This window comes from Oncorhynchus mykiss, chromosome 3 (genome assembly GCF_013265735.2).
Source record: "Oncorhynchus mykiss isolate Arlee chromosome 3, USDA_OmykA_1.1, whole genome shotgun sequence".
Lineage (NCBI taxonomy): Eukaryota > Metazoa > Chordata > Actinopteri > Salmoniformes > Salmonidae > Oncorhynchus > Oncorhynchus mykiss.
The window spans coordinates 867,504-881,990 of record NC_048567.1 but is presented as its reverse complement, the minus strand read 5'-3'; the positions used below and the strand labels follow the sequence as shown (position 1 = coordinate 881,990).

Genomic DNA, 14,487 nt, shown 5'->3' with positions numbered 1-14,487 from the left:
GATATCTGGTAGTTAGCTGGCTAGCTTCAGTTGAGGGATTCCAGATCCGAAGTAAATATAAATACTTTAGGGAAAAAAAGCAGATCCACACCACATTGGGTGAGGCGGGTTGCAGGAGAGTATTTAGATGATGAGGTTTAGCAAAACATTTTAAAAGATATGCGAAGAAAAAGATGTAAAACGATATATACAAGGGACACGACAGGACAAAGACGTCTGACTGCTACGCCATCTTGGATTTTGAATGCAACAATGATGCAGCATCAATTAAATCAAACTCAGAAAAATGAACCAACCAACTCACTAACTAACAGACCTCAGGAAGATGAACCAACCAGCCCACTAACTAACAGACCTCAGGAAGATGAACCAACCAGCTCACTAACTAACTCAGACCTCAGGAAGATGAACCAACCAGCTCACTAACTAACAGACCTCATGAAGATGAACCAACCAGCTCACTAACTAACTCAGACCTCAGGAAGATGAACCAACCAGCTCACAAACTAACAGACCTCATGTTTTACAGCTTTTGATAATGTGTCTCAGTCAACATGTTTCTTCATTATTATCTACGAATAATGTGCTACTGTTTTCCTAAGACTTGTGCTGCTGTTGTTTTGGAAGTGTGACTTGTTTAGAAACTGTTGTTTCTTCTTTAAGAAGCTGGCTATCAAAGGAGACAGTATCTGGTTGCTTTAGGAAGGAGGTCATTTACACCAGTCTCTTTGTGATCCAGAAGCACTTTGTAACGCTACACATTATTCATGCCACAACATGGGGCGCTGGGATACAAGCTGGGTGTTTATTCTAGAGCTCAGGCAGGGCTGAGGCATGGTTGGGCTGAGGTAGGGATGGGCTTGAGGCAGGGTTAAGGAGGGCTGAGGCAGGGCGCTGAGGCAGAGTATTCGAGCAGAGGGTTGAGGCAGGTTGAGGCAGGTTAAGGCTGAGCTAGGAGCATGAGAAAGCTGGGAGGACCCACCAAAGGCTCAGAGATCAGGGATAATCTGACACCCCAAAGCCTAATCTTCTTAGTGGACCAGGATAAGATGAGTATCCATTACAGAATCAACCTTCATCCCAACTAGCCCCCTCCATACCCACCCCTACCAGTCCCCTCCATACCCACCCCACCAGCCCCCTCCATACCCACCCCCACCAGCCCCCTACATACCCACCCCCCCAGCCCCCTCCATACCCACCTCCACCAATCCCCCCCAGCCCCCTCCATACCCACCCCCACCAGTCCCCTCCATACCCACCACCACCAGTCCCCTCAATACCCACCCCCCCAGCCCCCTCCATACCCACCTCCACCAGTCCCCCCCAGCCCCCTCCATACCCACACCCACCAGTCCCCTCCATACCCACCACCACCAGTCCCCTCCATACCCACCCCCACCAGCCCCCTCCATACCCACCCCCACCAGTCCCCTCCATACCAACCCCCACCAGTCCCCTCCATACCCACCCCAACTAGCCCCCTCCATACCCACCCCCACCAGCCCCCTCCCAGTCCCCCCAGCCCCTCCTGGCCCCTCCCAGTCCCACCAGCCCCCTCCATACCCACCCCCACCAGCACCCTCCATACCCACCCCCACCAGCCCCCTCTCAGTCCCCCCAGGCCTCCATACCAAACCCCAACTAGCTCCCTCCATACCCACCCCAACTAGCCCCCTCCAAACCCACCCCAACTAGCCCCCTCCATACCCACCCCCACCAGTCCCCTCCATACCCACCCCCACCAGTCTCCTCCATACCCACCCCCACCAGCCCCCCCAGCCCCCTCCATACCCACCCACACCAGCCCCTCCATACCCACCCCCACCAGCCCCCTCCATACCCACCCCAAATAGCCCCCTCCATACCCACCCCCACCAGTCCCCTCCATACCCACCCCCACCAGTCCCCTCCATACCCACCCCCACCAGCCCCCCCCAGCCCCCTCCATACCCACCCCCACCAGCCCCCTCCATACCCACCCCCACCAGTCCCCCCAGCCCCATCCTGGCTCCACCCAGCCCCTCCTGGCCCCACCCAGTCCTTCCAGCCCCCTCCTGGCCCCACCCAGTCTTACCAGCCCCCTCCTGGCCCCTCCCAGTCCCACCAGCCCCCTCCTGGCCCCTCCCAGTCCCCCCAGCCCCATCCTGGCTCCACCCAGCCCCATCCTGGCTCCACCCAGCCCCATCCTGGCTCCACCCAGCCCCTCCTGGCCCCACCCAGTCCTTCCAGCCCCCTCCATACCTACCCCCACCATTCCCCTCCCAGTCCCACCAGTCCCATCCTGGCTCCACCCAAACCCTCCTGGCCCCTCCCAGTCCCACCAGCCCCTTCCTGGCCCCTTCCAGCCCCCCCCACCAGCCCCCTCCCAGTCCCCCCAGCCCCATCCTGGCTCCACCCAGCCCCTCCTGGCCCCACCCAGTCCTTCCAGCTCCCTCCTGGCCCCACCCAGTCTTACCAGCCCCCTCCTGGCCCCTCCCAGTCCCACCAGCCCCCTCCTGGCCCCTCCCAGTCCCACCAGCCCCTTCCTGGCCCCTCCCAGCCCCCCCCACCAGCCCCATCCTGGCTCCACCCAGCCCCTCCTGGCCCCACCCAGTCCTTCCAGCCCCCTCCTGGCCCCACCCAGTCTTACCAGCCCCCTCCTGGCCCCTCCCAGTCCCACCAGCCCCCTCCTGGCCCCTCCCAGTCCCACCAGCCCCTTCCTGGCCCCTCCCAGCCCCCCCCACCAGCCCCATCCTGGCTCCACCCAGCCCCTCCTGGCCCCACCCAGTCCTTCCAGCCCCCTCCTGGCCCCACCCAGTCTTACCAGCCCCCTCCTGGCCCCTCCCAGTCCCACCAGCCCCCTCCTGGCCCCTCCCAGTCCCACCAGCCCCTTCCTGGCCCCTCCCAGCCCCCCCCACCAGCCCCTTCCTGGCCCCTCCCTCCCAGCACCATGTCCCTCTGATAGCCATTTTAGCCAGCATGGAGACAATGGCCTGGTCCGGGACTTAATCAGGCATTAGCGGGGAAAGCAGCTAAGCTCCATATTCACTCCATCTGGAGCTGCAGGCCAACCGGCTTGGCATCAGATCTGATGAGAGGAGAAGACAGAGGAGAGGGGGCAGAGAGGAGGCCAGCAGGGCCACAGAGAGCTCCACTCCACCACCTACTCTCTTTAACATAGAGACGACAGACAGAATAACGGACAGCGAGTACCTCTCTCATAGAAGTTTTTAACTGTTCCTTGGTAAAGCAGCTGGCATCTGCAAGCCAGCATAAGTTAACAAGGCTGACACTAGGCTGCTGCCCAGAGCGCCTGGTAGGTCAGAGGTCAGCAACAACAGCATTGACTCAATCCTAACTGACATCACAGCCCACTGGGAGAAGAGCAGTCATACTGTTCCACCCAGTCTACCGGCAGGTCAGAGGTTGAACTAAACCATCCTAGACACTGGCTTTACTATGGAATGGAAACCCACACTACAGTGTGACCTGCTGGGAAACTGACTACTCTAGAGGACAAAGCTGGGGAGGAGAGGAGGAGAGGTGAGAGGTTGGGGAGGAGAGGAGAAGGGGAAAGTGAGATGCTGGGGAGGAGAGGAGAAGAGGTGAGAGGCTCGGGAGGAGAGGAAGGTGAGAGGCTGGGGAGGAGAGGAGAAGGGGAAAGTGAGATGCTGGGGAGGAGAGGAGAAGGGGAAAGTGAGAGGCTCGGGAGGAGAGGAGAAGGGGAAAGTGAGATGCTGGGGAGGAGAGGAGAAGAGGTGAGAGGCTGGGGAGGAGAGGAAGGTGAGAGGCTGGGGAGGAGAGGAGAAGGGGAACGTGAGATGCTGGGGAGGAGAGGAGAAGAGGTGAGAGGCTTGGGAGGAGAGGAGGATGAGAGGCTGGGGAGGAGAGGAGGGTGAGAGGCTGGAGAGGAGGAGAGGAAGGTGAGAAGCTGGGGAGGAGAGTAGGAGAAGAGGTGAGAGGCTGGATAGGAGAGGAGAAGGGGAAAGTGAGATGCTGGGGAGGAGAGGAGGAGAGGTGAGAGGCTGGGGAGGAGAGGAGAAGGGGAAAGTGAGATGCTGGGGAGGAGAGGAGAAGAGGTGAGAGGCTGGGGAGGAGAGGAAGGTGAGAGGCTGGGGAGGAGAGGAAGGTGAGAGGCTGGGGAGGAGAGGAGAATGAGAGGCTGGGGAGGAGAGGAGAAGGGGAAAGTGAGATGCTGGGGAGGAGAGGAGAAGAGGTGAGAGGCTGGGGAGGAGAGGAGAAGGGGAAAGTGAGATGCTGGGGAGGAGAGGAGGAGAGGTGAGAGGCTGGGGAGGAGAGGAGAAGAAGTGAGAGGCTGGGGAGGAGAGGAGAAGGGGAAAGTGAGATGCTGGGGAGGAGAGGAGAAGAGGTGAGAGGCTTGGGAGGAGAGGCGGATGAGAGGCTGGAGAGGAGGAGAGGAAGGTGAGAGGCTGGAGAGGAGGAGAGGAAGGTGATAGGCTGGGGAGGAGAGGAAGGTGAGAGGCTGTAGAGAAGGAGAGGAAGGTGAGAGGCTGGAGAGGAGGAGAGGAGGGTGAGAGGCTGGAGAGGACGAGAGGAAGGTGAGAGGCTGGAGAGGAGGAGAGGAAGGTGAAAGGCTGGGGAGGAGAGGAGGGTGAGAGGCTGGAAAGGAGGAGAGGAAGGTGAGAGACTGGAGAGGAGGAGAGGAAGGTGAGAGGCTCGGTAGGAGAGGAAGGTGAGAGACTGGGGAGGAGAGGAGGGTGAGAGCATGGAGAGGAGGAGAGGAAGGTGAGAGGCTGGAGAGGAGGAGAGGAAGGTGAGAGGCTGGGGAGGAGAAGAGGGTGAGAGGCTGGAGAGGAGGAGAGGAAGGTGAGAAGCTGGGGAGGAGAGGAAAAGGGGAAAGTGAGCTACTGGGGAGGAGAGGAGAAGAGGTGAGAGGCTGGGGAGGAGAGGAAGGTGAGAGGCTGGGGAGGAGAGGGGGGTGAGAGGCTGGGGAAGAGGAGAGGAAAGTGAGAAGCTGGGGAGGAGAGGAGGACAAGAGGTGAGAAAAGGAGAGGAGGAGAGGAAGGTGAGAGGCTGGGGAAGAGAGGAGGAAAGGAAGGTTAGAGGTTGGGGAGGAGAGGACGGTGAGAAGCTGGGTAGAAGAGGAGGAGAGGAAGGTGAGAAGCTGGGGAGGAGAGCAGGAGAGGACGGTGAGAAGCTGGGTAGGAGAGGAGGAGAGGAAGGTGAGATGCTGGGGAGGAGAGGAGGAGAGGAAGGTGAGAGGCTGGGGAGGAGAGGAGGAGAGGAAGGTGAGAAGCTGGGTAGGAGAGGAGGAGAGGAAGGTGAGAGGCTGGGGAGGAGAGCAGGAGAAGGGAGGGGCAAGGGATGTTGAATAGAGAGAGGGGAAGCTGGCTGTGAAATGGAGACCACAGAAAGCCCAATTAATATTGAACGGAGCCATTTCTATTCAAACCTCAGGGGAGCTTCTGCCATACTACGCCCTGTCACCTCCTCTAACTTCTGCCACACTATGCCCTGTCACCTCCTCTAACTTCTGCCACACTAGGCCCTGTCAACTCCTCTAACTTCTGCCACACTAGGCCCTGTCACCTCCTCTAACTTCTGCCACACTAGGCCCTGTCACCTCCTCTAACTTCTGCCACACTAGGCCCTGTCACCTCCTCTAACTTCTGCCACACTATGCCCTGTCACCTCCTCTAACTTCTGCCACACTAGGCCCTGTCAACTCCTCTAACTTCTGCCACACTAGGCCCTGTCACCTCCTCTAACTTCTGCCACACTAGGCCCTGTCACCTCCTCTAACTTCTGCCACACTAGGCCCTGTCACCTTCTGTAACTTCTGCCATACTATGCCCTGTCCCCTCCTGTAACTTCTGCCATACTATGCCCTGTCAACTCCTCTAACTTCTGGCACACTATGCCCTGTCAAGTCCTCTAACTTCTGCCACACTATGCCCTGTCACCTCCTCTAATTTCTGCCACACTAGGCCCTGTCACCTTCTGTAACTTCTGCCATACTATGCCCAGTCACCTCCTGTAACTTCTGCCACACTATGCCCTGTCACCTCCTCTAACTTCTTCTACACTATGCACTGTCAACTCCTCTAACTTCTGCCACACAATGCCCTGACACCTCCTGTAACTTCTGCCACACTAGGCCCTGTCACCTCCTCTAACTTCTGCCACACTATGCCCTGTCACGTCCTCTAACTTCTGCCACACTATGCCCTGTCAACTCCTCTAACTTCTGCCACACTAGGCCCTGTCACCTCCTCTAACTTCTGCCACACTATGCCCTGTCACCTCCTCTAACTTCTGCCACACTATGCCCTGTCACCTCCTGTAACTTATGCCACACTAGGCCCTGTCACCTCCTCTAACTTCTGTTACACTATGCCCCGTCACCTCCTGTAACTTCTGCCACACTATGCCCTGTCACCTCCTGTAACTTCTGCCACACTAGGCCCTGTCACCTCCTCTAACTTCTGCCAAGCTATGCCCTGTCACCTCCTGTAACTTCTGCCATGCTATGCCCTGTCACCTCCTCTAACTTCTGCCATATTTGCCTTGTCACCTCCTCTAACTTCTGCCACACTATGCCCTGTCACCTCCTCTAACTTCTGCCACACTAGGCCTTGTTGAGGTCAGACAGTGGGAACAGGGAGGGGTTATATGAGTTAGGTTGAGGTCAGGCAGTGGAAAAAGGGATGGGTCAGACAGTAGGAACAGGGAGGGGTCAGACAGTGGGAACAGAGAGGGGTCAGACAGTAGGAACAGGGAGGGGTCAGATAGTGGGAAAAGGGAGGGGTCAGAAGGTGGAAACAGGGAGGGGTCAGACAGTGGGAACAGGGAGGGGTCAGACAGTGGGAACAGGGAGGGGTCAGACAGTGGGAACAGGGAGGGGTCAGATAGTGGGAACAGGGAGGGGTCAGACAGTGGGAACAGGGAGGGGTCAGATAGTGGGAACAGGGAGGGGTCAGATAGTGGGAACAGGGAGGGGTCAGACAGTGGGAACAGGGAGGGGTCAGATAGTGGGAACAGGGAGGGGTCAGACAGTGGGAACAGGGAGGGGTCAGATAGAGGAACAGTGAGGGGTCAGATAGAGGAACAGGGAGGGGTCAGATAGTGGGAACAGGAAGGGGTAATGTGAGTTAAGTTCAGGTCAGACAGTGGGAACAGGGAGGGGTCAGACAGTGGGAACAGGGAGGGGTCAGACAGTGGGAACAGGGAGGGGTCAGACAGTAGGAACAGGGAGGGGTCAGACAGTGGGAACAGGGAGGGGTCATGTGAGTTAGCTTGAGGTCAGACAGAGGGAACAGGGAGGGGTCAGATAGTGGGAACAGGGAGGGGTCAGACAGTGGGAACAGGGAGGGGTCAGATAGTGGGAACAGGGAGGGGTCAGACAGTGGGAACAGGGAGGGGTCAGACAGTGGGAACAGTGAGGGGTAATGTGAGTTAGGTTGAGGTCAGAAAGTGGGAACAGAGAGCGGTCAGATAGTGGGAACAGGGAGGGGTCAGACAGTGGGAACAGGTAAGGGTCAGACAGTGGGAACAGGGAGGGGTCAGAGAGTGGGAACAGGGAGTTGTCAGACAGTGGGAACAGGGAGGGGTAATGTGAGTTAGGTTGAGGTCAGACAGTGGGAACGGGGAGGGGTCAGATAGTGGGAACAGGGAGTGGTAATGTGAGTTAGGTTGAGGTCAGATAGTGGGAACAGAGAGGGGTCAGATAGGAGGAGGATAATAGTTCCTAGAGAAAAATTACTAGGGCTCTAAACATACCTATCACTAGGGCTTTGAACATTCCTAACAGCAGGGCTCTAAACATACCTATCACTAGGGCTCTAAACATACCTATCACTAGGGCTCTAAACATACCTATCACTAGGGCTCTAAACATACCTATCACTAGGGCTCTAAACCTTCCTATCACTAGGACTCTAAACATACCTATCACTAGGGCTCTAAAATACCTTTCACTAGGTCTCTAAACATACCTTTCACTAGGGCTCTAAACATTCCTAACAGCAGGGCTCTAAACATACCTATCACTAGGGCTCTTAACATACCTATCACTAGGGCTCTAAACATACATATTCTAGGACTCTAAACATACCTATCACTAGGGCTCTAAACATACCTATTCTAGGACTCTAAACATACCTGTCACTAGGACTCTAAACATACCTATAACTAGGGCTAAAAACAAACCTATCAGTAGTACTCTAAACCTTTCTAACATCAGGGCTCTAAACATCACTGTCACTAGGGCTCTAAACATAACTATCACTAGGGCTCTAAACATACCTATCGCTAGGGCTCTAAACCTTCCTAACAGCAGGGCTCTAAACATACCTATCATTAGGGCTCTAAACATACCTATCACTAGGACTCTAAACATTCCTAACAGCAGGACTCTAAACATACCTATCACTAGGGCTCTAAATATACCTATCACTAGTGCTCTAAACATACCTATCACTAGGGATCTAAACATACCTATCACTAGGGCTCTAAACATACCTATAACTAGGGCTCTAAATATACATATCATTAGGGGTCTAAACATACCTATCACTAGGGCTCTAAACATACCTATCACTAGGGCTCTAAACATACCGATCATTAGGGCTCTAAACATACCGATCATTAGGGCTCTAAACATACCAATCACTAGGGCTCTAAACATACCTATCACTAGGGCTCTAAACATACCTATAACTAGTGCTCTAAACATACCTATCACTAGGGCTCTAAACATTCCTAACAGCAGGGCTCTAAACATTCCTATCACTAGGGCTCTAAACATACCTATCACGAGGGCTCTAAACATACCTGTCACTAGGGCTCGAAACATACCTATCATTAGGGCTCTAAACATTCCTAACAGCAGGACTCTAAAAATCCCTATCACTAGGGCTCTAAATATACCTATCATTAGGGCTCTAAACATACCTATCACCAGGGCTCTAAACATACCGGTCATTAGGGCTCTAAACATACCAATCACTAGGGCTCTAAACATACCTATCACTAGGGCTCTAAACATTCCTAACAGCAGGGCTGTAAAACATACCTATCACTAGTGCTCTAAACATACCTATCACTAGGGCTCTAAACATACCTATCACTAGGGCTCTAAACATTCCTAACAGCAGGGCTCTAAACATTCCTATCACTAGGGCTCTAAACATACCTATCACGAGGGCTCTAAACATAGCTGTCACTAGGGCTTGAAACATACCTATCACTAGGGCTCTAAAAATACCTTTCATTAGGGCTCTAAACATTCCTAACAGAAGGACTCTAAACATACCTATCACTAAGGCTCTAAATATACCTATCGCTAGTGCTCTAAACATACCTATCACTAGGGCTCTAAACATACCTATCACTAGGGCTCTAAACATTGCTAACAGCAGGGATCTAAACATACCTATCACTAGGGCTCTAAACATACCTATCACGAGGGCTCTAAACATACCAATCACTAGGGCTCTAAACATACCTATCACTAGGGCTCTAAACATACCGGTCATTAGGGCTCTAAACATACCAATCACTAGGGCTCTAAACATACCTATCACTAGGGCTCTAAACATTCCTAACAGCAGGGCTGTATAACATACCTATCACTAGTGCTCTAAACATACCTATCACTAGGGCTCTAAACATACCTATCACTAGGGCTCTAAACATTCCTAACAGCAGGGCTCTAAACATACCTATCACTAGGGCTCTAAACATACCTATCACGAGGGCTCTAAACATACCTGTCACTAGGGCTCGAAACATACCTATCACTAGGGCTCTAAAAATACCTTTCATTAGGGCTCTAAACATACCTATCACTAGGGCTCTAAACATACGTGTCACTAGGGCTCTAAACATACATATCACCAGGGCTCTAAACATTCCGTTCATTAGGGCTCTAAACATACCAATCACTAGGGCTCTAAACATACCTATCACCAGGGCTCTAAACATTCCTAACAGCAGGGCTGTAAAACATACCTATCACTAGTGCTCCAAACATACCTATCACTAGGGCTGTAAACATACCTATCACTAGGGCTCTAAACATTCCTAACAGCAGGGCTCTAAACATTCCTATCACTAGGGCTCTAAACATACCTATCATGAGGGCTCTAAACATAGCTGTCACTAGGGCTTGAAACATACCTATCACTAGGGCTCTAAAAATACCTTTCATTAGGGCTCTAAACATTCCTAACAGAATGACTCTAAACATACCTATCACTAGGGCTCTAAATATACCTTTCACTAGTGCTCTAAACATACCTATCACTAGGGCTCTAAACATACCTATCACTAGGGCTCTAAACATTCCTAACAGCAGGGATCTAAACATACCTATCACTAGAGCTCTAAACATACCTATCACGAGGGCTCTAAACATACCAATCACTAGGGCTCTAAACATACCTATCACTAGGGCTCTAAACATACCTATCACTAGGGCTCTAAACATACCGGTCATTAGGGCTCTAAACATACCAATCACTAGGGCTCTAAACATACCTATCACTAGGGCTCTAAACATTCCTAACAGCAGGGCTGTAAAACATACCTATCACTAGTGCTCTAAACATACCTATCACTAGGGCTCTAAACATACCTATCACTAGGGCTCTAAACATACCTATCACTAGGGCTCTAAACATTCCTAACAGCAGGGCTCTAAACATACCTATCACTAGGGCTCTAAACATACCTATCACGAGGGCTCTAAACATACCTGTCACTAGGGCTCGAAACATACCTATCACTAGGGCTGTAAAACATACCTATCACTAGTGCTCTAAACATACCTATCACTAGGGCTCTAAACATACCTATCACTAGGGCTCTAAACATTCCTAACAGCAGGGCTCTAAACAAACCTATCACTAGGGCTCTAAACATACCTATCACGAGGGCTCTAAACATACCTGTCACTAGGGCTCGAAACATACCTATCACTAGGGCTCTAAAAATACCTTTCATTAGGGCTCTAAACATTCCTAACAGCAGGACTCTAAACATACCTATCACTAGGGCTCTAAATATACCTATCACTAGTGCTCTAAACATACCTATCACTAGGGCTCTAAACATGCCTATCACGAGGGCTCTACACATACCAATCACTAGGGCTCTAAACATACCTATCACTAGGGCTCTAAACATACCAATCACTAGGGCTCTAAACATACCTATCACTAGGGCTCTAAACATTCCTAACAGCAGGACTCTAAACTAGAGTTGGCTGCTGCTGGTAAGGCATCAGATCTGGCAGAGCAACACAACACACTTTCAACAGTACGTGGAAAGAGTTTACTGTTGCCTTAACAAACATTTGGCCACCGGCTCGATGAATTTACTGCAATCCAGCATGTGCACTTATCTTTCCTTGAGTACAAACAATAATTAAAGTCAAACCAGGACATAGAGTCAGCTCTCTCCTCTGCCACAGCTCCTTTTACCACAGAAAGCAGGAAACTAAATATAGTTTATATTACAACACTAACTTTATTTTAATTTTATTATTGAAGTGGGTCTTTTTTTTAATGAAGGAGAAATTGAAGATTATTTCAACAGTAAGTTAATGAAGTCTTAAGGAATGTGAAGTATGTCAGGTTGTTTGGGTTGTGTGTTTGGACAGGTGATGTGAAGTCACACTACACTAGTTTTCAAATGAAAATGTCCTACTTAGAAAGAGACTGAACCAAGACCGTGTGATGAGAGAAACAGGAAATGCATATTACAAATCTCTACATGTACAATATGAATATGTATATTAACACTTTTTGTTACGTATTCAACATTAATACTGTCATTTAAAATCTCAACATTTCAAACATCCAAATGTAAAAGGTAAATGTTATTAAATATAGTACTACTAAACCAGGACCATGGGGGAGCAGGGCCTAGTGAAAACCCTCCTGTTTAGAAGTCAACAGAGCCCTATAATAACAGGATATAACTGCTCCCCCATGGTCCTGGTTATATCCTGTTATTATAGGGCTCTGATGCATCTAAACAGGAGGGTTTTCACCAGGCCCTGCTCTTGGCCACGTTCTGTTATAATCTCCACCCGGCACAGCCAGAAGAGGACTGGCCACCCCACATAGCCTGGTTCCTCTCTAGGTTTCTTCCTAGGTTTTGGCCTTTCTAGGGAGTTTTTCCCAGCCACCGTGCCTCTACACCTGCAATGCTTGCTGTTTGGGGTTTTAGGCTGGGTTTCTGTACAGCACTTTGAGATATCAGCGGATGTACGAAGGGCTATATAAATACATTTGATTTGATTTGTCTCCTGACCCCTCCTGTCTCAGCCTCCAGTATTTATGCTGCAGTAGTTTATGTGTAGAGGGGCGAGGGTCGGTTTGTTATATCTGGAGTACTTCTCCTGTCCTATTCGGTGTCCTGTGTGAGTCTAAGTGTGTGTTCTCTAATTCTCTCCTTCTCTCTTTCTTTCTCTCTCTTGGAGGACCTGAGCCCTAGGACCATGCCTCAGGACTACCTGACATGATGACTCCTTGCTGTCCCCAGTCCACCTGGCCGTGCTGCTGCTCCAGTTTCAACTGTTCTGCCTGTAATTATTATTATTTGACCATGCTGGTAATTTATGAACATTTGAACATCTTGGCCACGTTCTGTTATAATCTCCACCCGGCACAGCCAGAAGAGCACCTGCATTGCTTGATGTTTGGGGTTTTAGGCTGGGTTTCTGTACAGCACTTTGAGATATCAGCTGATGTTTGAAGGGCTATATAAATACATTTGATTTGATTTGAACAGAGAACATTAATACCATGATATAACCAGGACCATGGGGGATTAGTGCCTGGTGAAAACCCTCCTGTTTAGATGTATGAGAGCCCTATAATAACAGTATATAACCAGGACCATGGGGGAGCAGGGCCTGGTGAAAACCCTACTGTTTAGATGTATGAGAGCCCTATAATAACAGTATATAACCAGGACCATGGGGGAGCAGGGCCTGGTGAAAACCCTCCAGTTTAGAAGTAAACCGAGCCCATTAATAACATGATATAACCAGGACCATGGGGGAGCAGGGCCTGGTGAAAACCCTCCTGTTTAGAAGTCAACAGAGCCCATTAATAACATGATATAACCAGGACCATGGGGGAGCAGGGCCTAGTGAAAACCCTCCTGTTTAGATATATGAGAGCCCATTAATAACATGATATAACCAGGACCATGGGGGAGCAGGGCCTAGTGAAAACCCTCCTGTTTAGATATATGAGAGCCCTATAATAACATGATATAACCAGGACCATGGGGGAGCAGGGCCTAGTGAAAACCCTCCTGTTTAGAAGTCAACAGAGCCCATTAATAACAGGATATAACCAGGACTATGGGGGAGCAGGGCCTGGTGAAAACCCTCCTGTTTAGAAGTCAACAGAAGCCATTAATAACAGGATATAACCAGGACCATGGGGGAGCAGGGCCTGGTGTAAACCCTCCTGTTTAGATGTATGAGAGCCCAATAATAACAGGATATAACCAGGACCATGGGGGAGCAGGGCCTGGTAAAAACCCTCCTGTTTAGAAGTCAACAGAGCCCATTAATAACAGGATATAACCAGGACCATGGGGGAGCAGGGCCTGGTGTAAACCCTCCTGTTTAGATGTATGAGAGCCCTATAATAACAGGATATAACCAGGACCATGGGGGAGCAGGGCCTGGTGAAAACCCTCCTGTTTAGATGTATCAGAGCCCATTAATAACAGGATATAACCAGGACCATGGTGGAGTAGGGCCTGGTGAAAACCCTCCTGTTTAGATGTATGAGAGCCCTATAATAACAGGATATAACCAGGACCATGGGGGAGCAGGGCCTGGTGAAAACCCTCCTGTTTAGATGTATGAGAGCCCTATAATAACATGATATAACCAGGACCATGGGGGAGCAGGGCCTGGTGAAAACCCTCCTGTTTAGATGTATGAGAGCCCTATAATAACAGGATATAACCAGGACCATGGGGGAGCAGGGCCTGGTGAAAACCCTCCTGTTTAGATGTATGAGAGCCCTATAATAACAGTATATAACCAGGACCATGGGGGAGCAGGGCATGGTAAAAACCCTCCTGTTTAGATGTATGAGAGCCCTATAATAACATGATATAACCAGGACCATGGGGGAGCAGGGCCTGGTGAAAACCCTCCTGTTTAGATGTATGAGAGCCCTATAATAACATGATATAACCAGGACCATGGGGGAGCAGGACCTGGTAAAAACCCTCCTGTTTAGATGTATGAGAGCACTATAATAACATGATATAACCAGGACCATGGGGGAGCAGGGCCTGGTGAAAACCCTCCTGTTTAGATGTATGAGGGCCCTATAATAACAGGATATAACCAGGACCATGGGGGAGCAGGGCCTGGTGTAAACCCTCCTGTTTAGATGTATGAGAGCCCTATAATAACAGTATATAACCAGGACCATGGGGGAGCAGGGCCTGGTGTAAACCCTCCTGTTTAGATGTATGAGAGCCCTATAATAACAGTATATAACC

General features: G+C 51.0%; 1 protein-coding gene across 1 annotated transcript; it reads left to right on the top strand.

Moving 5' to 3' along the window:
* The first annotated feature begins 959 nt into the window (after window positions 1-959).
* LOC118964345 (basic proline-rich protein-like) lies at window positions 960-2,991 on the top strand. The gene is made up of 4 exons (XM_036975420.1): window positions 960-1,053; window positions 1,163-1,614; window positions 1,724-2,789; window positions 2,831-2,991. Exons 1-4 carry the CDS (start codon window positions 960-962, stop codon window positions 2,989-2,991), a joined length of 1,773 nt encoding a protein of 590 aa, XP_036831315.1.
* The last annotated feature ends 11,496 nt before the right edge of the window (window positions 2,992-14,487 follow it).

Bases quoted from the DNA above. Each gene is read 5' to 3' on its own strand.
- LOC118964345 (XM_036975420.1), top strand. From the start codon at position 960: ATGAGAAAGCTGGGAGGACCCACCAAAGGCTCAGAGATCAGGGATAAT. The intron at 1,615-1,723 runs GTCCCCCCAGGC...CACCCCCACCAG, and splicing joins CCCCCACCAGCCCCCTCTCA to TCCCCTCCATACCCACCCCC. The intron at 2,790-2,830 runs GCCCCACCCAGT...GGCCCCTCCCAG, and splicing joins GTCCTTCCAGCCCCCTCCTG to TCCCACCAGCCCCCTCCTGG.